The following is a 24,824-nucleotide window of genomic DNA, read 5'->3' as shown; positions in this document are numbered from 1 at the left end:
AGGAAAACCAGATTCGGATGTTCGAATGGACCCTGAATAAGAAGGTCCTGTCTCAAAGGTAGCTTCCATGGTGGAGCCGATGACACATTCACCAGGTCTGCATACCAAGTCCTGCGTGGCCACACAGGAACTATCAAGGTCACCGAAGCCCTCTCCAGATTGATCCTGGCTACCAGCCTGGGAATGAGAGGAAACGGTGGGAATACATAAGCTAGGTTGAAGATCCAAGGTGCTACTATTGTATCCAATAGAGTCGCCTTGGGATCCCTGGATTTGGACCCGTAACAAGGGACCATGAAGTTCTGACGAGAGGCCATCAGAACCAAGTCTGGAATGCCCCATAATTGAGTTATTTGGGCAAAGATTTCCAGATGGAGTTCCCACTCCCCCGGATGCTCCTCCATCGCCAGGGAACTCCTTGTTACCCCCTGATGGTTGATATATGTAACAGTCGTCATGATGACTGATTGAAACCTTATGAATTTGGCCTTTGCTAGTCGAGGCCAAGCCTTGAGAGCATTGAATATCGCTCTCAGTTCCATTATGTTTATCGGGAGAAGAGAGTCTTCCCGAAACCATAGACCCTGAGTTTTCAGGGGTTCCCAGACCGCGCCCCAGCCCACCAGACTGGCGTCGGTTGTGACAATGACCTATTCTGGTCTGCGGAAGCTCATTCCCTGTGACAGGTTGTCCAGGGTCAGCCACCAACGGAGTGAATCTCTGGTTATTTGATCTACTTGTATCGTCGGAGACAAGTCTGTATAATCCCCATTCCACAGTCTGAGCATGCCCAGGTGCAATGGTCTTAGATGAATTCGTGCAAAAGGAACTATGTCCATTGCCGCAACCATCAACCCTATTACTTCCATGGACTGCGCTATGGAAGGAAGAAGAACAGAATGAAGTACCTGACAAGAGCTTAGAAGTTTTGATTTTCTGGCCTCTGTCAGAAAAACCTTCATTTCTAAGGAAACTATTATTGTTCCCAAGAAGGGAACTCTTGTTGACGGGGACAGAGAACTTTTTTCTATGTTCACTTTCCACCTGTGAGATCTGAGAAAGGCTAGGACAATGTCCGTATGAGCCCTTGCTTTTGACAGAGACGACACTTGAATCAGGATGTCGTCCAAGTAAGGTACTACTGCAATGCCCCTTGGTCTTAGCACCGCTAGAAGGGACCCTAGTACCCTTGTGAAAATCCTTGGAGCAGTGGCTAATCCGAATGGAAGTGCCACAGGTAATGCTTGTCCAGAAAGGCGAACCTTAGGAACCGAAAATGTTCCTTGTGGATAGGAATACGTAGGTACGCATCCTTTAAGTCCACCGTGGTCATGAATTGACCTTCCTGGATGGTAGGAAGGATCGTTCGAATGGTTTCCATTTTGAATAATGAAACCCTTAGAAACTTGTTTAGAATCTTGAGATCTAAAATAGGTCTGAATGTTCCCTCTTTTTTGGGAATTATGAACAGTTGGAGTAAAAACCCATCCCTTGTTCTCCTAATGGAACAGGATGAATCACTCCCATGCTTAACAGGTCTTCTACACAGTGTAAGAATGCCTGTTCGAAGATAATTGAGACCCGTGGAACCTTCCCCTTGGGAGTAGTTCCCTGAATTCCAGGAGATAACCTTGAGAAACTATTTCTAGCGCCCAAGGATCCTGAACATCTCTTGCCCCAGCCTGAGCAAAGAGAGAAAGTCTGCCCCCCACCAGATCCTTCCCAGATCGGGGGCCAACACTTCATGCTGTTTTGGTAGCAGTGGCAGGTGACTTGGCCTGCTTACCCTTGTTCCAGCCTTGCATCGGCCTCCAGGCTGGCTTGGTTTGAGAAGTATTACCCTCTTGCTTAGAGGGTGTAGAATTTGAGGCTGGTCCGTTTCTGCGAAAGGGACGAAAATTTGGCTTCTTTTTAGCCTTAAAAGACCTATCCAGAGGAAGGGCGTGGCCCTTTCCCCCAGTGATGCCTGAAATAATCTCTTTCAAGTCAGGGCCAAACAGTGTTTTACCCTTGAAAGGGATGTTAAGCAAAAGCGCTCTGCGCGCCACGATAGCAAACCCTGAATTATTCGCCGCTAATCTAGCTAATTACAAAGCGGCATCTAAAATAAAAAAGAGTTAGCCAATTTAAGAGCTTGAACTCTGTCCAAAACCTCCTCGTACGAAGATTCTTTATTAAGCGACTTTTCTAGTTCTTCGAACCAGAAACACGCAGCTGTAGTGACAGGAACAATGCATGAAATTGGTTGTAGAAGGTAACCTTGCTGAACAAACATCTTTTTAAGCAAACCCTCTAACCTTTAATCCATAGGATCTTGAAAGCACAACTATCTTCTATAGGAATAGAAGTGCGTTTGTTTAGAGTAGAAACCGCCCCCTCGACCTTGGGGACTGTATGCTATAAGTCCTTTCTGGGGTCGACTATAGGAACTAATTTCTTAAATATAGGGGGAGGACAAAGGGTATGCCGGGCCTTTCCCACTCCTTATTTACTATGTCCGCCACCCGCTTGGGTATAGGAAAAACATCGGGGGGCACCGGAACCTCTAGGAACTTGTCCATCTTACCTAATTTCTCTGGAATGACCAAATTGTCACAATCATCCAGAGTAGATAATACCTCCTTAAGTAGTGCGTGGAGATGTTGAAATTTAAATTTAAAAGTTACAATATCAGGTTCTGCTTGTTGAGAAATGTTCCCTGAATCTGAAATTTCTCCCTCAGACAAAACCTCCCTCCTGGCCCCTTCAGATAGGTGTGAGGGTATGTCAGAACCATTATCATCAGCGTCCTCATGCTCTTCAGTGTTTAAAACAGAGCAATCACGCTTTCTCTGATAAGTAGGCATTTTGGAAAAAAATGCATGCAATAGAATTATCCATTACAGCCATTAATTGTTGTATGGTAATAAGTATTGGCGCACTAGATGTACTAGGGGCCTCTTGTGTGGGCAAAACTGGTGTAGACACAGAAGGGGATGATGCAGTACCATGCTTACTCCCCTCATTAGAGGAATCATCTTGGGCAATATCATATCTATGGCATTATTATCCCTACTTTGTTTGGACATTATGACACAAATATATCACATATATTTAAATGGGGAGACACATTGGCTTTCATACATATAGAACATCGTTATCTGATGGTTCAGACATGTTAAACAGGCTTAAACTTGTCAACAAAGCACAAAAAACGTTTTACAATAAAACCGTTACTGTCCCTTTAAATTTTAAACTGAACACACTTTATTACTGAATATGTGAAAAAGTATGAAGGAATTGTTCAAATTTCACCAAAATTTCACCACAGTAACTTAAAGCCTTAAAAGTATTGCACACCAAATTTGAAAGCTTTAACCCTTACAATTAACCCCTATACAGTCCCAGGTATCTGCTTTGCTGAGACCCAACCAAGCCCAGAGGGGAATACGATACCAAATGATGCCTTCTATAAGCTTTTTCAGTGGTTCTTAGCTCCTCACACATGCATCTGCATGCCATGCCTTCCAAAAACAACTGCGCATTAAAGGCGCGAAAATGAGGCTCTGTCTATGACTAGAAAAGGCCCCCAGTGAAAAAGGTGTCCAATACAGTGCCTGCCGTTTTTATTAAAACAATCCCCAAGATTTAACAACTATTAAAAGTAATAATCTGCCAAATATACTTAGTAAAGTAATCGTTTTAGCCCAGAAAAATGTCTACCAGTTTTTTAAGCCCTAATGAAGCCCTTTATTCTTTTACTTAAACTAAGAAAATGGCTTACCGGTTCCCATAGGGAAAATGACAGCTTCCAGCATTACCGAGTCTTGTTAGAAATGTGTCATACCTCAAGCAGCAAAAGTCTGCTCACTGTTTCCCCCAACTGAAGTTAATTCCTCTCAACAGTCCTGTGTGGAAACAGCCATCGATTTTAGTAACGGTTGCTAAAATCATTTTCCTCTTACAAACAGAAATCTTCATCTCTTTCCTGTTTCAGAGTAAATAGTACATACCAGCACTATTTTAAAATAACAAACTCTTGATTGAAGAATAAAAACTACATTTAAACACCAAAAAACTCTAAGCCATCTCCGTGGAGATGTTGCCTGTACAACGGCAAAGAGAATGACTGGGGAAGGCGGAGCCTAGGAGGGATCATGTGACCAGCTTTGCTGGGCTCTTTGCCATTTCCTGTTGGGGAAGAGAATATCCCACAAGTAAGGATGACGCCGTGGACCGGACACACCTATGTTGGAGAAATTATAACAGAAAGTAATCCTTTAAGTAAAAACTCCAGCTCCTCTCGCGACCTCCTTCTTTGTTGAGGGTTGCAAGAGAATGACTGGATATGACATGTGAGGGGAGGAGCTATATAGCAGCTCTGCTTGGGTGATCCTCTTGCAACTTCCTATTGGGAAGGAGAATATATACCATAAGTAATGGATGACCAATGGACTGAACACACTTAACAAGAGAAATTGATAATAGGAGTAAATTAGAAAAAGCTTAAAATTGATGCTCTGACTCATGAAAGAAACAAAATTGGGTTCAGTGTCCCTTTAAACACTAAATACATTTCATGCACCTACCTCTAATCCTGGGAGCTGCCATTTTGTAACCTAGGTCACACTGCAGGTTTCTGAAGGAGAGTTACTGCACATGTGCAAACACATCAGCTCTGGAATGTCATGAAACTTAGATTACAACATGGCGGCACCATGACTAGATGTAGGCGGGAAAAACCTCTATACTATAGTTATAAAATGTATTTACTGTTTAACGTCCCTTTTAAAAATGTAAAAAAACTTTGTGGGGATTAAAACCAGTGCAGGGGAACTAGCGTTAAAATGACATGTTCTAACGAATCAGAGAATGACATTTTTCGACAAAAAAAAAAAAAAAAAAAAAAAGGACGGTAAACACCTTGAGATTATTATATAAAATGTTTACTTATAAATAATGAAACAAGTTCACAATATTAATGTGTTATTTATTTTGCCCCCTTTTCATGTAATTTAGCCTTGACCATCGAGCAATATCTAAAATTGCAGAACTTGTAATGCACCCTGGTGACTTATCAAGGCTAACCCTGCAACATACAAATTGCACTGGCTTTTTCAGATAAAAACAATACAATCACTTTACACTAACTTTATGACACCGACTAGCCTTGTCTGCAGACTAAAGCCCAGATTGGCTGCTCCAAATAAGGCAAATGATAGGTGAAGTTTGGCTATTGAAAAAGAATTGCATTAAAAAGATGTTAATTTGTTTTAAAAATGTTTAAACTTGGCTTATGTGTTATTCTATAGCAACACAACAGAAATGTGCTGTAATTACAAAGAGCACTGTCCCTTTAAAGGGACAGTATACACTCATTTTCATATAACTGCATGTAATAGACACTATTGTAAAGAATAAGATGCAGATACCGATATAAAAATCCATTATAAAACTGTTTAAAAACTTATTCAGACGCTCTCAGTTTAGCTCTGTTAAAAAGGTTACTGGAACACCCACTGCAAGTGGGAAATAGCAGACACCCCCCCCCTCCCACTTTTGCATATGAAAAGACCCTTTACACAAACAGGAGCAAGCTGGAGTAGGTATACGTCGGTATTCTCCAAAAACTTTGGGGCTTGGTTAGGAGTTTTAAAATCAGCAATGTTATTCAAAAATAAGCAAAACTATACATTTAAAAAAAAAAAAAAAGCAAAGCTGTATAAAACTATATAAATGGGTCAGCTACAACACATTTATGCAAAGAAAAATCTAGTGTATAATGTCCCTTTAATGCCCTTCAAGCAATGAGATGCAATCTATAATTGCAGTTACATTACTATCCACTAGATAGCACTGCAATACAACTTGTACATAATTTAGTACGGAAAACAGATTCTAAAGAGATATTCCGGCACCCAGCTACCTCCTGTCTGACATATATCCTTAGTATGAGGTATTTACAGGTGACTTACAGTGAGCAAGGATCCTCTCCTGTGAGATCCGACAGGTAGATATTTGCAAAGTGCATAAACAGCATCCCAATAGCCTGCTTGGACGTGTCTAGGAACCTGCAGAAACGGAAGATGAAAGAAAAATGTAAGTCACAGGAAGAAATGGTGAATCGGCATGTGACGGCTCACAATAAAACATTCATATAATAAAGCAGTACGTGCCACCTCGCATGATAAAACAAACAGATAATAAAATAGAATGCGACACCTCACAGACAACACAGTAGCTTATGCCCTCCCGATACCAAAACTCACAGACAGTAAAGTAGCTCATGCCCTCCTGATTCCAAAACTCACACAGACAGTAAAGTAGCTCATGCCCTCCTGATTCCAAAACTCAGAGACAGTAAAGTAGCTCATGCCCTCCTGATTCCAAAACTCACAGACAGTAAAGTAGCTCATGCCCTCCTGATTCCAAAACTCACAGACAGTAAAGTAGCTCATGCCCTCCTGATTCTAAAACTCACAGACAGTAAAGTAGCTCATGCCCTCCTGATTCCAAAACTCACAGACAGTAAAGTAGCTCATGCCCTCCCGAAACCAAAACTCACAGACAGTAAAGTAGCTCATGCCCTCCCGAAACCAAAACTCACAGACAGTAAAGTAGCTCATGCCCTCCCGAAACCAAAACTCACAGACAGTAAAGTAGCTCATGCCCTCCTGATACTAAAACTCACAGACAGTAAAGTAGCTCATGCCCTCCCGAAACCAAAACTCACAGACAGTAAAGTAGCTCATGCCCTCCTGATACTAAAACTCACAGACAGTAAAGTAGCTCATGCCCTCCCGAAACCAAAACTCACAGACAGTAAAGTAGCTCATGCCCTCCCGAAACCAAAACTCACAGACAGTATTGGAATTATTATTATACCCCTGTAGAATGTATTTAAAGATGTGTTCCCAGATGCAATACATTACTGCTTTAGAGTGAGAAGTGCTCAGTGAGTCAATCAGAAGTGTCATAAATAAAAATCCTCCAATCAAAGCCCTGTCTTGCTCAGGAGCAGCTAGGCAAACTTTAACTATGTGTTTAACACTTTCACAAGGGTTAAACTGAGAAATATGAATATTTTTTAACAACAAAATGAGAGCATTTAGTTATTACACTTTACCCCTTGCTCTGCCTAAAACAGTTAATGTTATCCAGGAAAGGGTTAATTAATGTTATCCTTGATGAAGGGTTAATCCCTATTATTTAAAGGGACAGTCTAGTCAAAATGAAATTTTCATGATTCAGGTAGGGCAGCAATTTTAAACAACTTTCCAATTTTCTTTCATCATCAATTTTGCTTTGTTCTTAGACCTTAAAGGCCGCCTCTTATCTGAATGCATTTTGACTAGAGGGTGTCAGTTTGTGTGTGCCGTATAGATAACATTGTGCTCACGCACGTGGGGTTACCTAGGAGTCAGCACTGATTGGCTAAAATGCAAGTCTGTCAAAAGAACTGAAATAAGGGGGCAGTTTGCAGAGGCTCAGATACAAGGAAATCACAGAGGTAATAAGTATATTATTATAACAGTGCTGGTTAAAGTGAAGGTCAATGTCACACAACTGCCCCACGGCATTGGATAAACTTATAAAAATTTTGATTAATTAAACCTACCCTCATTTTTCAATTTCATTATTTTTTAAAATCTTTACCTTTTGAGCGCTCCGACGATAAGCACATCTCTCCTGCTAGTCATTTTGTCAAATTGATTGACAGATGAAGATTCTTAAAAGAACGAATCCTCGTTTCCCCCCGGGCCGTGACGTTTATGCAAAGGAGGGGGAACAACGTTCTTTTAAGAATCTTCATCTGTCAATCAATTTGACAAAATGACGAGCAGGAGAGATGCGCTTATCGTCCGAGCACTCAAAAAGGTAAAGATTTAAAAAAATAATGAAATATAAAAAATTTGATGAGTTAAACCCACCCTCATTTTGCAAAGTTTATCCAATGCCGTGGGGCAGTTGCGTGACGTTCACCTTCACTTTAAGCAAAACTGGGGAATGGGTAATAAAGGGATTATCTATCTTTTTAAACAATAACAATTCTGGTGTAGAATGTCCCTTTAAGCCTACCAAAAGAGGGCTAATGTTATCCACAATAGGCATGAAACACATAGGATCTCTGTAGGGGCTTATCAGCTGGCCGTGAAGCCCTAATTATCCACTGTATACTTGTTACTTTTTAATGGACTTATTAAAGGCAATGTTTTAACATACGGCAGGGTCTCCTAATCTGTTGGGATTTTCTTTGCATGCAATTACAAGGCCTTGCAACCTTCAAAACAGTCAAGGAGTTAACTCAGTGGCAACACATCAATAAGCAATGAGTCTCTTGTCTCTGGAAATCTGTTTACTAATCCTGTGCGCCTACCCAGCGGTTTACAGTTACAATAAATTGCGCTTTTTTTCACTCATCCTAGAGGGACACATCTAGTCCTGCAAACAACATTTAGAAACACAGAAAACTCAGACTTTTCGGTAGTAGTAACATTTTACCGATTTTTTTTTTTGTGGAATGAAGATGAACGATGTCCTGTCTAGAATACTTACATTTAACCTTGAGACAGCCAAAAACGGCCATGTTTTTGTTTAACCAGTAAGGTCCTTTACTATACAGGTGCTAAGTGACGAGACCCCCGAAGATATCGTAAAACAGATGCTAATTGTAATCACAGATGGTTTCATGCAAAGTCAAGATGTGCTGTGAGATTTTTACACTTCAGATCACTGGGTTTCACGCAAAAGAAAAAATGGAACCTTTGGGAGCCAAGTCTTTTTGACAACTCAGCATTAGGTAATCACAGGTTTGGTACTGGCAGGATGGGGTTAACTTGGGACTTACCATATTCTCCAAGGACGTCTTTCATGTTTCGGTTCCCGAAATCGTTTTACTGAAACACAAGAGAGACAGAGAATCAATTATTGTAGATATATATTAGATGCATTGATGTTTTCAAAGCAAAGAGAAGTCTGAGAATATGTAGATGTGTTTTTCAAAATTATATTAGTCCTATATCTATTGATGATATAAGTGTAAAGGTTTAGTTTATAACCTAGGTTTTCCTCTTACATATCTCTTCTGCTGAGGACACTTTGTGACATAGCTAATTTTACAGTTCTATATTCACAAAGCCGTTTTTTGCATGTTTTATATAAGAGTTTACACACAGTGTTTTATATCTTTTACTAATTGCTCTCAGCAGAAGAGATAAAGGAAAAGCCTAGGTTACAACATGGACAAGGGGACAAAATAAATAATGAAGGTGTATTGCTTAAGAGAACCATTAAATACAATATAACTGCATAATTAACAAAAGCTTAATAAGACAATTGCAAATAAGCAGTAGATTTTTGTGTCCTCTTTTGCTGCCCCTATATCATGTGACAGTCATCAGCCAATCACAGAGTAGTATATTTATACCCTGTGTCTCTTAAAATTGCTGCTCTATCAGAATCATGATAGGTTTGACTTCAGTATCTCGCTGGATTTTTTTTTACTACACATAATACAAAATGTTATATTACAACCTCAAAGTGTTGATTTAAACCACAAAGTCCTCTTTTGTGAAACTGAAAAAGGTGTACGTCAGAGACACAAGGAGCCTACAGTGTCTAGCACAGAGAATACGGAGATGCCAGGGGAATTCATTTTCTTGCTAGCCGGGCAGACTGACGCACCGCCGCAGAATAACACAAACATATGCCAAACTGAAGGATGAACGAGGAATTTATAGAAGCTTTATCCAGGGAATAATTTATTGTTTAACCTACGGCATTGAGAGCCAAACATACGCTGCAGTAAAATGTAGGCGTTGTTCAGTTTTCTTATTCTTTTAGTAAATATTCCATTAACTGAAGTTATTTTATTATAGATTTTTAACAGGAAATCTAAGGTATGTAAGATTTTTACGGGACTAGTTTTTCTTCCCTTTATACAGCATTGTAACGTTCTCCCCAACAGCACAACGCAGCAACCTGTATATAACCAAACACGTGTTGTTCACAAATGGCTGTCTGTACACACTGTTTTGCATTGCCATGTAATATTTATCACAGTGGAACGTTCTGAGTTACACAAAACTCTTAATGCAGAACTGAGAAAAGGGGAAAAAGGCCTTTAAAGGGACAGTCTAGTCAAAATTAAACTTTCATGATTCAGATAGGGCATGTCATTTTAAAAAAAAAAAAAACTTTCCAATGAACTTTTATCATCAAATTTGCTTTGGTCTCTTGGTATTCTTTGTTTAAAGGGACACTGTACCCAAAATGTTTCTTTCGTGATTCAGATTGAGCATGACATTTTAAGCAACTTTCTAATTTACTCCTTTTATCAACATTTCTTCATTCTCTTGGTATCTTTATTTGAAATGCAAGAATGTGAGTTTAAATGCCGGCCCATTTTTGGTGAACAACCTGGGTTGTCCTTGCTGATTGGTGGATAAATCCATCCACCAATAAAAAAGTGCTGTCCAGAGTACTGAAACCAAAAAAAAAAAAAAAACTTAGATGCCTTCTTTTTCAAATAATGATAGCAAGAGAACAAAGAAAAATTGATAATAGGAGAAAATTAGAAAGTTGCTTAAAATTGCATGCTCTTTCTGAATTACAAAAGAATTAAATTAGGTACAGTGTCCCTTTAAAGCTAAACCTTAGTAGGCTCATATGCTAATTTTTTAAACCCTTGAAGGTCGCCTCTTATCTCAGTGCATTTTGACAACTTTTCACAGCTAGGGGGCGTTAGTTCATGTGAGCCATATAGATAACATTGTGCTCACTCCCGTGGAGTTATTTATGAGTCAACACTGATTGGCTAAAATGCAAGTCTGTCAAAAGAAATGAAATAAGGAGATAGGCTGCAGAGGCTTAGATACAAGGTAATCACAGAGGTAAAAAGTATATTAATATTACAGTGTTGGTTATGCAAAACTGGGGAATGGGTAATAAAGGGATTATCTATCTTTTTATTAAACAACAATTCTGCTGTTGACGGTCCCTTTAATGTTTAACACTTTGACATCAATGGAGAGCAGCAATGCGGCCTTCTCTGTAGCTAATGGGTTAATATGCATATGACCTCACCTTGCTTTATATACTGCAGGAGTATAACTGAATATATTAATTCTGAGAACTGTACCAGGTAATACGGTTTCCCCTGTATTCCATAACATTATCAGGTTTATAACAATTCAGAACGAACATAAAAGTACAAATTAAACGTTTGATTCATATAGAAAAAAGGATTACATTTCCGTTTTTCAGTCTCCTTTGCTGAAACATAGCTCCTTCCCATAAAAGCATACGGAGATATGCTCAGGAGAGTGCACACGTGAGAAAGAGGGAGATGTATTAAGAGAATTGGAACGTTACGCACTAACTGAATCATAAGTTTTATTTTGATTTCAAAGTCCATTTTAAACACTGCCAGGTTTGTCTCTGCTGTGCTACAGAAAGTTTGTAAACGGAAAAAAAAAAAAAGTCAATTCTGTAAACGACGCACAAATGGCACTTTTAAACTAATTAAAAGGGATAGGAAATTCCAAAAACATAAAAACAGAATTTATGCTTACCTGATAAATTACTTTCTCCAACGGTGTGTCCGGTCCACGGCGTCATCCTTACTTGTGGAAATATCTCTTCCCCAACAGGAAATGGCAAAGAGTCCCAGCAAAGCTGGCCATATAGTCCCTCCTCAGGCTCCGCCCACCCCAGTCATTCGACCGACGGACAGGAGGAAAAATATAGGAGAAACCATATGGTACCGTGGTGACTGTAGTTAGAGAAAATAATTCTATAAGAGTAAAAAATAGATAGGAGCGCTAAAAGCGATAAGGTGTATTAATGTGAGACTTAGAGAGATAGAAAATAAACAAAGTAGATGAATGTCTAAGACAAAGATTTATTCACATTAGGTGATATATAAAAATGTTAAAACAGACGTCTCCGTAGATAAAAACAATTTATACAATTAAGTTGCCATCACTTGATATATGACTAGACTTGCAATGTAAAGTTCATAATACAGCAAAGATAGTCCAAATCCACACTGAACTTTCAATCGGGAGTTGGTTTGCTAGCAAAACAAGGGCTTACCCAGACGAGTGCACATTCAGTCTTCTCCGTGACTAGTTGTACGGCCGTAATGACGTCACTATTGGGGGCGCTGTCCTGAATACACTTTCTGATTGGTGTAAATGCGAGGTCAGTAAGTTGCACTGTTTCTTGGCTTTCTTTGCTACAATGCAGCGATCATCGAAGAAAATATTCCTGCACTTAGTGCCAGATAGCACGCAGGATACCAAATCCAAGAATGTAGTATAAAGTAATGTCCAGAAATGACCCGTTACAGGTCTAGTGGCAAAATTGGAAATGGCTAACAGTGTTAGCAGTATTGCACACTTTTAAATGACAAATAGTAGCTTAGGTTTAGTTGCAGTACATCCCAAATCCAAGAATGTAGTATAAAGTAGTGTCCAGAAATGACCCGTTATAGGTCTAGTGGCAAAATTGGAAATGGATTTGGGATGTACTGCAACTAAACCTAAGCTACTATTTGTCATTTAAAAGTGTGCAATACTGCTAACACTGTTAGCCATTTCCAATTTTGCCACTAGACCTGTAACGGGTCATTTCTGGACATTACTTTATACTACATTCTTGGATTTGGGATGTACTGCAACTAAACCTAAGCTACTATTTGTCATTTAAAAGTGTGCAATACTGCTAACACTGTTAGCCATTTCCAATTTTGCCACTAGACCTGTAACGGGTCATTTCTGGACATTACTTTATACTACATTCTTGGATTTGGTATCCTGCGTGCTATCTGGCACTAAGTGCAGGAATATTTTCTTCGATGATCGCTGCATTGTAGCAAAGAAAGCCAAGAAACAGTGCAACTTACTGACCTCGCATTTACACCAATCAGAAAGTGTATTCAGGACAGCGCCCCCAATAGTGACGTCATTACGGCCGTACAACTAGTCACGGAGAAGACTGAATGTGCACTCGTCTGGGTAAGCCCTTGTTTTGCTAGCAAACCAACTCCCGATTGAAAGTTCAGTGTGGATTTGGACTATCTTTGCTGTATTATGAACTTTACATTGCAAGTCTAGTCATATATCAAGTGATGGCAACTTAATTGTATAAATTGTTTTTATCTACGGAGACGTCTGTTTTAACATTTTTATATATCACCTAATGTGAATAAATCTTTGTCTTAGACATTCATCTACTTTGTTTATTTTCTATCTCTCTAATAAGTCTCACATTAATACACCTTATCACCTTTAGCTTTTAGCGCTCCTATCTATTTTTTACTCTTATGTTTATTTCTGCTACCTAGTTGGGGACCCATAGGTATTTTTAGGAGTTTGGTGTATCTTCCTGCACTCTCTAGTACTATTCTCATACTAGAGAAAATAATTCATCAGACCTGATTAAAAAAAACCAGGGCGGGCCGTGGACCAGACACACCGTTGGAGAAAGAAATTTATCAGGTAAGCATAAATTCTGTTTTCTCCAACATTGGTGTGTCCGGTCCACGGCGTCATCCTTACTTGTGGGAACCAATACCAAAGCTTTAGGACACGGATGAAGGGAGGGAGCAAATCAGGTTACCTAAACGGAAGGCACCACAGCTTGCAAAAGCTTTCTCCCAAAAATAGCCTACGAAGAAGCAAAAGTATCAAATTTGTAAAATTTGGCAAAAGTGTGCAGTGAAGACCAAGTCGCTGCCTTACATATCTGATCAACAGAAGCCTCGTTCTTGAAGGCCCATGTGGAAGCCACAGCCCTAGTTGAGTGAGCCGATTCTTTCAGGAGGCTGCCGTCCGGCAGTCTCGTAAGCCAATCGGATGATGTTTTTAAGCCAAACGGAAAGAGGTAGAAGTCGCTTTTTGACCTCTCCTTTTACCAGAATAGACGACAGAGAAGATGTTTGTCTGAAATCTTTTGTAGCTTCTAAATAGAATTTTAGAGCACGGACTACGTCCAAATTGTGTAACAAACGTTCCTTCTTTGAAACTGGATTCGGACACAAAGAAGGTACAACTATCTCCTGGTTAATATTTTTGTTAGAAACAACCTTTGGAAGAAAACTAGGCTTAGTACGCAAAACCACCTTATCTGCATGGAACACCAGATAGGGCGGAGAACACTGCAGAGCAGATAACTCTGAAACTCTTCTAGCAGAAGAAATAGCAACCAAAAACAAAACTTTCCAAGATAACAACTTAATATCTATGGAATGTAGAGGTTCAAACGGAACCCCTTGAAGAACTGAAAGAACTAGATTTAAACTCCAGGGAGGAGTCAAAGGTCTGTAAACAGGCTTGATCCTAACCAGAGCCTGAACAAATGCTTGAACATCTGGCATAGCTGCCAGTCGTTTGTGTAGTAAGACAGATAAAGCAGAAATCTGTCCCTTTAGAGAACTCACAGATAATCCTTTATTCAAACCTTCTTGCAGAAAGGAAAGAATCTTAGGAATTTTTATCTTATTCCATGGGAATCCCTTGGATTCACACCAGCAGATATATCTTTTCCATATTTTATGGTAAATCTTTCTAGTTACCGGTTTTCTGGCCTGAACCAGAGTATCTATCACAGAATCTGAAAACCCACGCTTTGATAGAATCAAGCGTTCAATCTCCAAGCCGTCAGCTGGAGGGAGACCAGATTTGGATGTTCGAATAGACCCTGAACAAGAAGGTCCTGTCTCAAAGGTAGCTTCCATGGTGGAACCGATGACATATTCACCAGGTCTGCATACCAAGTCCTGCGTGGCCACGCAGGAGCTATCATGATCACCGAGGCCCTCTCCTGTTTGATCCTGGCTACCAGCCTGGGAATGAGAGGAAACGGTGGGAACACATAAGCTAGGTTGAAGGTCCAAGGCGCTACTAGTGCATCCACTAGAGTCGCCTTGGGATCCCTGGATCTGGACCCGTAGCAAGGACCCTTGAAGTTCTGATGAGACGCCATCAGATCCATGTCTGGAATGCCCCATAATTGAGTCAACTGGGCAAAAATCTCCGGGTGGAGTTCCCACTCCCCCAGATGGAATGTCTGACGACTCAGATAATCCGCTTCCCAGTTTTCCACACCTGGGATGTGGATCGCAGATAGATGGCAGGAGTGATTCTCCGCCCATTGTATTATTTTGGTCACTTCTTTCATCGCCAGGGAACTCCTTGTTCCCCCCCCCGATGATTGATATACGCAACAGTCGTCATGTTGTCTGATTGGAATCTTATGAATCTGGCCTTTGCAAGCTGAGGCCAGGCCCTGAGAGCATTGAATATAGCTCTTAATTCCAGAATGTTTAATCGGGAGAAGAGACTCTTCCCGAGACCATATTCCCTGAGTTTTCAGGGATTCCCAGACCGCGCCCCAGCCCACTAGACTGGCGTCGGTCGTGACGATGACCCACTCTGGTCTGCGGAAGCTCATTCCCTTGGATAGGTGGTCCAGGGTTAGCCACCAACGGAGTGAATCTCTGGTATTCTGATCTACTTGAATCACTGGAGACAAGTTTATATAGTCCCCATTCTACTGTTTCAGCATGCACAGTTGTAATGGTCTTAGATGAATTCACGCAAAATGAACTATGTCCATTGCTGCAACCATCAACCCTACTACTTCCATGCACTGAGCTATGGAAGGACGTGGAACAGAATGGAGAACTTGACAAGCGCTTAGAAGCTTTGACTTTCTGACATCTGTCAGGAAAATCCTCATTTCTAAGGAATCTATTATTGTTCCCAAGAAGGGAACTCTTGTTGACGGAGACAGAGAACTCTTTTCTATGTTCACCTTCCATCCGTGAGATCTGAGAAAGGCCAGAACGATGTCTGTATGAGCCTTTGCTTTTGAAAGAGACGACGCTTGTATTAGAATGTCGTCCAAGTATGGTACTACTGCAATGCCCCTCGGTCTTAGAACCGCTAGAAGGGACCCGAGTACCTTTGTGAAAATCCTTGGAGCAGTGGCTAATCCGAATGGGAGGGCCACAAACTGGTAATGTTTGTCCAGAAAGGCAAACCTTAGGAACTGATGATGTTCTTTGTGGATAGGAATATGTAGGTACGCATCCTTTAGATCCACGGTAGTCATAAATTGGCCTTCCTGGATAGTGGGTAGAATTGTTCGAATGGTTTCCATTTTGAACAATGGTACCCTGAGAAACTTGTTTAGGATCTTTAAATCCAGAATTGGTCTGAAGGTTCCCTCTTTTTTGGGAACTACGAACAGATTTGAGTAAAATCCCATTCCTTGTTCCGTCATTGGAACTGGGCGTATCACTCCCATCTTTAACAGGTCTTCTACACAATGTAAGAACGCCTGTCTCTATTTGGTTTGAGGATAAGTGAGACATGTGGAACCTTCCCCTTGGGGGTAGTTCCTTGAATTCCAGAAGATAACCCTGAGAAACTATTTCTAGTGCCCAGGGATCCTGAACATCTCTTGCCCAAGCCTGGGCAAAGAGAGAGAGTCTGCCCCCCACAAGATCCGGTCCCGGATCAGGGGCTACTCCTTCATGCTGTTTTGTTAGCGGTAGCAGGCTTCTTGGTCTGCTTACCCTTGTTCCAGCCTTGCATCGGTTTCCAGACTGGCTTGGGCTGTGAAGCATTACCCTCTTGCGTAGAGGATGCAGAATTAGAGGCCGGTCCTTTCCTGAAATTACGAAAGGAACGAAAATTAGACTTATTCTTGGCCTTGAAAGGCCTATCTTGTGGGAGGGCGTGGCCCTTTCCCCCAGTGATGTCAGATAATCTCTTTCAATTCTGGACCAAAGAGAGTTTTACCCTTGAAGGGAATGTTAAGCAATTTTGTCTTGGATGATACATCCGCTGACCAAGACTTTAGCCAAAGCGCTCTGCGCGCCACAATTGCAAACCCTGAATTTTTCACCGCTAATATAGCTAATTGCAAAGCGGCATCCAAAACAAAAGAGTTAGCCAACTTAAGTGCGTGAACTCTGTCCATAACCTCCTCATATGTAGTCTCTCTACTAAGCGACTTTTCTAGTTCCTCGAACCAGAACCACGCTGCTGTAGTGACAGGAACAATGCACAAAATGGGTTGTAGAAGGTAACCTTGCTGTACAAAAATCTTTTTAAGCAAACCCTCCAATATTTTATCCATAGGATCTTTGAAAGCACAACTATCCTCAATAGGAATAGTAGTGCGCTTGTTTAAAGTAGAAACTGCCCCCTCGACCTTAGGGACTGTCTGCCATAAGTTCTTTCTGGGGTCGACCATAGGAAATAATTTCTTAAATATAGGAGGGGGAACAAAAAGGTATGCTGGGCTTCTCCCACTCCTTATTCACTATGTCCGCCACCCGCTTGGGTATAGGAAAAGCGTCTGGGTGCACCGGAACCTCTAGGAACTTGTCCATCTTGCATAATTTTTCTGGCATGACCAAGTTGTCACAACCATCCAGAGTAGATAACACCTCCTTAAGCAGTGCGCGGAGATGTTCTAGTTTAAACTTAAATGTCACAACATCAGGTTCAGCCTGTTGAGAAATTTTTTCTGAATCTGAAATTTCCCCATCTGACAAAACCTCCCTCATGGCCCCTTCAGATTGGTGTGAGGGTATGACAGAACAATTATCATCAGCGCCCTCCTGCTCTTCAGTGTTTAAAACAGAGCAATCGCGCTTTCTCTGATATGCAGGCATTTTGGATAAAATATTAGCTATAGAGTTATCCATTACAGCCGTCAATTGTTGCATGGTAATAAGCATTGGCGCGCTAGAAGTACTAGGGGCCTCCTGCGTGGGCAAAACTGGCGTAGACACAGAAGGAGATGATGTAGAACTATGTCTACTCCCTTCATCTGATGAATCATCTTGGGCAACTTTACTATCTGTGGCAGTACTGTCCTTACTTTGTTTGGACGCTATGGCACAATTATCACACAATTTTGAAGGGGGAGACACATTGGCTTTCATACATAAAGAACATAGCTTATCTGAAGGCACAGACATGTTAAACAGGCTTAAACTTGTCAATAAAGCACAAAAACCGTTTTAAAACAAAACAGTTACTGTCTCTTTAAATTTTAAACAGAGCACACTTTATTACTGAATATGCGAAAAAATATGAAGGAATTGTTCAAAATTTACCAAAATTTCACCACAGTGTCTTAAAGGGACACTGTACCCAAAAAAAATCTTTCGTGATTCAGATTGAGCATGCAATTTTAAGCAACTTTCTGATTTACTCCTATTATCAAATTTTCTTCCTTCTCTTGCTATCATTATTTGAAAAAGAAGGCATCTAAGCTTTTTTTTGGTTTCAGTACTCAGGAATTTATCCACCAATCAGCAAGGACAACCCAGGTTGTTCACCAAAAATGGGCCGGCATCTAAACTTACATTCTTGCATTTCAAATAAAGATACCAAGAGAATGAAGAAAATTTGATAATAGGAGTAAATTAGAAAGTCGCTTAAAATTTCATGCTCAATCTGAATCACAAAAGAAAATTTTTGGGTACAGTGTCCCTTTAAAGCAGTAAAAGTATTGCACACCAATTTTCAGAGCTTTAACCCTTAAAATAACGAAACCAGAACCGGTTACAGATTTAACCCCTATACAGTCCCAGCTACAGCCTTTGCTGTGACTTTGCCAAGCCCAGAGGGGAATACGATACCAAATGACACCTTCTAGGAACTTTTCCAACCACTTTCAGGTCCTCACACATGCATCTGCATGTCTTGCTCTCAAAAACAACTGCGCAGTAATGGCGCGAAAATGAGGCTCAGCCTACAACTGGGAAGGCCCTTCCTGACTGGAAAAGGTGTCTAACATAGTGCCCGACGTTAAAAACGTTCCCCAAGTTTATAAGTGTGAAATATCAGCATAAACATGTATAAAACGCCCAAATAAAGCAATCGATTTAGCCCATAAAAGTGTCTACCAGTTTTATAGCCCATATTAAGCCCTTTACTCTGTTTGAGACTAAGAAAATGGCTTACCGGTCCCCATGAGGGGAAATGACAGCCTTCCAGCATTACACAGTCTTGTTAGAAATATGGCTAGTCATACCTTAAGCAGAAGAAGTCTGCTAACTGTTTCCCCCAACTGAAGTTACTTCATCTCAACAGTCCTATGTGGAAACAGCAATCGATTTTAGTTACTGTCTGCTAAAATCATCTTCCTCTCACAAACAGAAATCTTCATCTTTTTCTGTTTCAGAGTAAATAGTACATACCAGCACTATTTTAAAATAAACTTTTGATAGTAGAATAAAAAAAATAAAAAAAAACTACAACTAAACACCACATACTCTTAACCATCTCCGTGGAGATGTTGCCTGTGCAACGGCAAAGAGAATGACTGGGGTGGGCGGAGCCTAGGAGGGACTATATGGCCAGCTTTGCTGGGACTCTTTGCCATTTCCTGTTGGGGAAGAGATATTCCCACAAGTAAGGATGACGCCGTGGACCGGACACACCAATGTTGGAGAAATTATGCTTACCTGAAAATTTCCTTTTCTTCCGATGGAAAGAGTCCACAGCTGCATTCATTAATTACTTTTGGGAAATAAGAACCTGGTCACCAGGAGGAGGCAAAGACACCCCAGCCAAAGGCTTAAATACTCCTCCCACTCCCCTCATCCCCCACTCATTCTGCCGAGGAACAAGGAACAGTAGAAGAAATATCAGGGTGAAAGGTGCCAGAAGAATAATAAGGACGCCCCACATAAAATTACAAGTGGGGAGCTGTGGACTCTTTCAATCAGAAGAAAAGGAAATTATCAGGTAAGCATAATTTATGTTTTTCTTCTTAAATGGAAAGAGTCCACAGCTGCATCCATTACTTTTGGGAAAACAATACCCAAGCTATATAGGGCACTGAATGCCAAGACAGAAGGGTACAATAGGCGGCCCATACTGAGGGCACCAGGCCTGAACCTCTACCCAGTAAAAAAAAAAACAAAAAAAAAAACAAAAAAAAAAACCACACGCTTTGTCCGAAGCCGAGAATTTTAAGAGGAAAATCCCCAATGACACTAACCCGCAGTTAGTCCAGAAACCAAACTAGAGACCGCAACCAGACTCAACTGAGCCAACAGTCCTCCAGGAGACACCGTCGCCCAACAGACAGTCCTCCACCGCTCATCTCCACAAATGAAGGAGACACCAGCTGAACCCTCCAAGGGGACAAGGCAAAGGAGAACCAAGGAAACCGAAAAGTCCCCCAATACAAAAAAAGAACACCTCTAAGAGGGGCCCACGCCTATACCAAGCGAAACCCAGGATAAGACAGGGCAGAGAGACAGAAAAGACGTCTCAACATCCTGCAAGCACGGAATGCAACTGAAGAGGCAAAGTCCTCCCAGTATCTGACCATAAAATACCAAAAGCATTCAACAATGAAAAAGTGTGTAATACACCCAGATGAAAAACCCCAAGTTTGAGAACACAGAGTCCATAACAGGACGACACAGAGGGTACTTGCGAGGAAGAAGCAGTCAAGCAAGAAACAGACCACAAAAGCAACCCCCAGACAGAGGGCACACTCCAGGCAACCTAAGTTGCCGGAAAGATAAAAATGGATAGAAGTGCGCTAAGGAACTAATACCAAGCACCTCTCTAAAAGACACTATCCCTAAAATGTGTCTAGTATCAGTTTAAAACAGTGGGTAAAGCTTGTTTAGGGCTTTGGGATAAAGAGGGCGCCAAAGGCTAAAAGGTATCAAACACCAAATTTATCGTATAATAAAAACATTTATTTAAAAACAAATAAACATTCTAAAAATTAAACCATCTAAACAGGGACGTCTCCCTATATTAAAACTCTATATGTTCAGTAAAAAAAAAAAAAAAAAAATAGAATGAGAAACTGGTTCAGAATTAATATACAGTCTACTAATATACAATAATAAGAAGGTATATGGAGGAAAAAATGAGAACAAATTGATGCAATAAAAAAGACAATTCAGGTTACTTAGAAAGCTTAGATACAAGTATGGCCCATAAGGATATATCGGTTTCAGATGGATCCAATTATTTGTTTCCTAAGTATATTGCGAGATAGAAAAAGGCATGGAACTTTCAACAATAGATATACAGTCCACCAAAGAATCGGTATGTAAATTGGTTCGATAGATATACAATCACTGTATTGACAGCGCTTTACTTTACCACTTTTCTGTCTTCGGTCACACCAGGGACCGCTACGAGATCCAAGACAGTCTCTCCGAGCTGTAGACAGACCACACACACGTGTTGGGATGGCGTCTGACGTCATGCCTCTTCCGTTCGTCTCCTATATAGACAAATTGCAGCGTACTTGTATCAGCTGTAGAAAAGTTGTAGATTGTAACAGTTTTTTCAATATTCCAGCCCTGTGTTGTGCACTTTAGCTATGAATACAGTGGGATATTTGAATTCATCCACGCTGTAAGGTTGAATAAGTTATAGCAGAGAGGTTAACCCGGGTTAGATAGCAATACTGATAATAGGCATATGGTGATGTTAGTCACTCTTGATGTGCTGCTACAAAGTCACAAAAGCAATCGACGCGTTTCGCCCACCTGTGGGCTTTATCAAGATGATTGTGACTTGCAGCAAGATCCCTTTTAAATGTTCAGAATGTGTGTGATTGGCTGTGTACTTAATTGGTGTTCCATTTCCAAAAGATTTTAAGGTGGTATATACTCATTCCTTTGATTAAATGTTCATGTATCACAAGGAAAACGTATTGTTAACCTAGTAGTTTCTTCTGGCACATACATTTGCGATTTATCAAAGCTTCCTTTTTAGCACATACGTATGATATATTATTTCTAGGCTCTCTTGTTATAGAGTAATACCTATTAAAATTGCATCCTATTCAAAAAATACAAATATAGTTAGTCCCTCAAGTATATAGGCAATTCTTTCAGATATTTATCACTCATTAAGAAACATAACATCTGCCATATATGTAAATAAAATATTTAGATATGCTAGTATAAAAAAAAACAAAAAAAAAAAACTATCTATTCTGTATATAGTGGGGGTAAGTGACAGTGCTACCCATAGAAATTATGTTTGGTTATAAGTATAAAAAATAATTTAAAATATTAAATATAAAGTCAAAATATGAAAATGTACCATGTGTATAGCCTAATATAAAAAAAAAAAAAAAAAAAAAAAAAAAAAAAAGAAAATTTTTCACTTTATATTTAATATTTTAAATTTTTTATACTTATAACCAAACATAATTTCTATGGGTAGCACTGTCACTTACCCCCACTATATACACTCTATAAAATTTTAGAATAAATAGATAGATCACATTTTTTTTTTAAACTAGCATATCTAAATATTTTATTTACATATATGGCAGACGTTTGTTATGTTTCTTAATGAGTGATACATATCTGGAAGAATTGCCTATATACTTGAGGGACTAACTATATTTGTATTATTTTTTGAATAGGATGCAATTTTAATAGGTATTACTCTATAACAACAAGAAAGCCTAGAAATAATATATCGTAAGTATGTGCTAAAAAGGAAGCTTTGATAAATCGCAAATGTATGTGCCAGAAGAAACTACTAGGTTAACAATACGTTTTCCTTGTGATACATGAACATTTAATCAAAGGAATGAGTATATACCACCTTAAAATCTTTTGGAAATGGAACACCAATTAAGTACACAGCCAATCACACACATTCTGAACATTTAAAAGAGATCTTGCTGCAAGTCACAATCATCTTGATAAAGCCCACAGGTGGGCGAAACACGTCGATTGCTTTTGTGACTTTGTAGCAGCACATCAAGAGTGACTAACATCACCATATGCCTATTATCAGTATTGCTATCTAACCCGGGTTAACTTCTCTGCTATAACTTATTCAACATTACAGCGTGTATGAATTCAAATATCCCACTGTATTCATAGCTAAAGTGCACAACACAGGGCTGGAATATTGAAAGAACTGTTACAATCTACAACTTTTCTACAGCTGATGCAAGTACGCTGCAATTTGTCTATATAGGAGACGAACGGAAGAGGCGTGACGTCAGACGCCGTCCCAACACGTGTGTGGTCTGTGTCTACAGCTCGGAGAGACTGTCTTGGATCTCGTAGCGGTCCCTGGTGTGACCGAAGAAGTGGTCAAGTAAAGCGCTGTAAATACAGTGATTGTATATCTATCGAACCAATTTACATACCGATTCTTTGGTGGACTGTACATCTATTGTTGGAAAGTTCCATGCCTTTTTCTATCTCGCAATATACTTAGGAAACAAATAATTGGATCCATCTGAAACCGATATATCCTTATGGGCCATACTTGTATCTAAGCTTTCTAAGCAACCTGAATTGTGTTTATTGCATCAATTTGTTCTCATTTTTTCCTCCATATACCTTCTTATTATTGTATATTAGTAGACTGTATATTAATTCTGAACCAGTTTCTCTTTTTTTTTTTACTGAACATATAGAATTTTAATATAGGCAGACGTCCCTGTTTAGATGGTTTAATTTTTAGGATGTTTATTTGTTTTTAAATAAATGTTTTTATTATACAATAAATTTGGTGTTTGATACCTTTAGCCCTTGGCGCCCCCTTTATCCCAAAGCCCTAAACAAGCTTTACCTACTGTTTTAACCTAAGTCGCCGGACCTACACACAGGTCCCTAAAAAGGGGAACACAAAACCTCAATCGAGGCCCCCCCGAGAAGGAGAGTATACCCTCAGAACCCGAAGGAAGAGTAAACCCTCTTATGAAATCAATGGAGCAAGTTTAAAGGAAAATCTATACCCTAGCAGACTGAGCTAACAAGATAGACTCAAAGCTCACACATCCAGAGGAGACTGCGACCCGAACGCAGCGCCTTAGAGCGCTTGGACATCCTGACCTGCAGACCCACACCCAGCTGGACCAACCCAGCCTCAGGGATCCAAGATAGGGGAACAAAAGAATCCTGAAACAAGTACAGGAACGAGCGCAAGGATAGCACAGCCATCACCACAGAGTACAAGTACAACCCGACTATGAAAACAGACAACAAGGCCATAGACCTAATGATCTATCAAAATAAAGGCCCAACCAGTAGTGATGTCGCAAATTGTTCGCCGGCGAATAGTTCCCGGCGAACATAGCTTGTTCGCGTTCGCCGCGGCGGGCAAACATATGCGATGTTCGCTCTGCCCCCTATTAGTCATCAATGAGTAATACTTTGACCCTGTACCTCACAGTCAGAAGACACTTTCCAGCTAATAAGCAGCAGACCCTCCCTCCCAGACCCTCCTACCTCCTGGACAGCATCCATTTTAGATTTATTTGAAAGCTGCATTCTTAGTGAGAGGAGGGACAGTGTAGCTGCTGCTGATTTAATAGGGAAATCGATAGCTAGGCTAGTGTATTCAGTGTCCACTACAGTCCTGAAGGACTCATCTGATCTCTGATGTAAGGACAATTTTCCAATTTACTTTTATCACCAATTTTGCTTTGTTCTCTTGGTATTCTTAGTTGAAAGCTTAACCTAGGATGTTCATATGCTAATTTCTTAGACCTTGAAGCCCACCTCTTTCAGATTGCATTTTAACTGTTTTTCACCACTAGAGGGTGTTAGTTTCATATTTCATATAGATAACACTGTGCTCGTGCACGAGAAGTTATCTGGGAGCAGGCACTGATTGGCTAGACTGCAAGTCTATCAAAAGAACTGAAAAAAGGGGCAGTTTGCAGAGGCTTAGATACCAGATAATCAGAGGTTAAAAGTATATTATTATAAATGTGTTAGTTATGCAAAACTGGGAAATGGGTAATAAAAGGGATTATCTATCTTTTAAAACAATAAAAATTCTGGTGTAGACTGTCCC

General features: G+C 40.2%; 1 protein-coding gene across 1 annotated transcript in view; it reads right to left on the bottom strand.

Moving 5' to 3' along the window:
• Nucleotides 1–24,824, bottom strand: part of STIMATE (STIM activating enhancer) — a 209,978-nt gene that overhangs the window by 131,483 nt on the left and 53,671 nt on the right. Inside the window, exons 2-3 of the mRNA XM_053721207.1 lie at nucleotides 8,828–8,876; nucleotides 5,955–6,050 (exon numbers count right to left, since the gene is read on the bottom strand). Of these exons, the coding sequence (XP_053577182.1) occupies nucleotides 5,955–6,050; nucleotides 8,828–8,876 (145 nt within the window). The remainder of the gene's footprint in view (nucleotides 1–5,954; nucleotides 6,051–8,827; nucleotides 8,877–24,824) is intronic.

This window comes from Bombina bombina, chromosome 7 (assembly GCF_027579735.1).
Source record: "Bombina bombina isolate aBomBom1 chromosome 7, aBomBom1.pri, whole genome shotgun sequence".
In the NCBI taxonomy this organism is placed as follows: Eukaryota; Metazoa; Chordata; class Amphibia; order Anura; family Bombinatoridae; genus Bombina; species Bombina bombina.
Note: the sequence above shows the minus strand (reverse complement) of the source record. Positions and strands in the feature narration are given on the sequence as shown.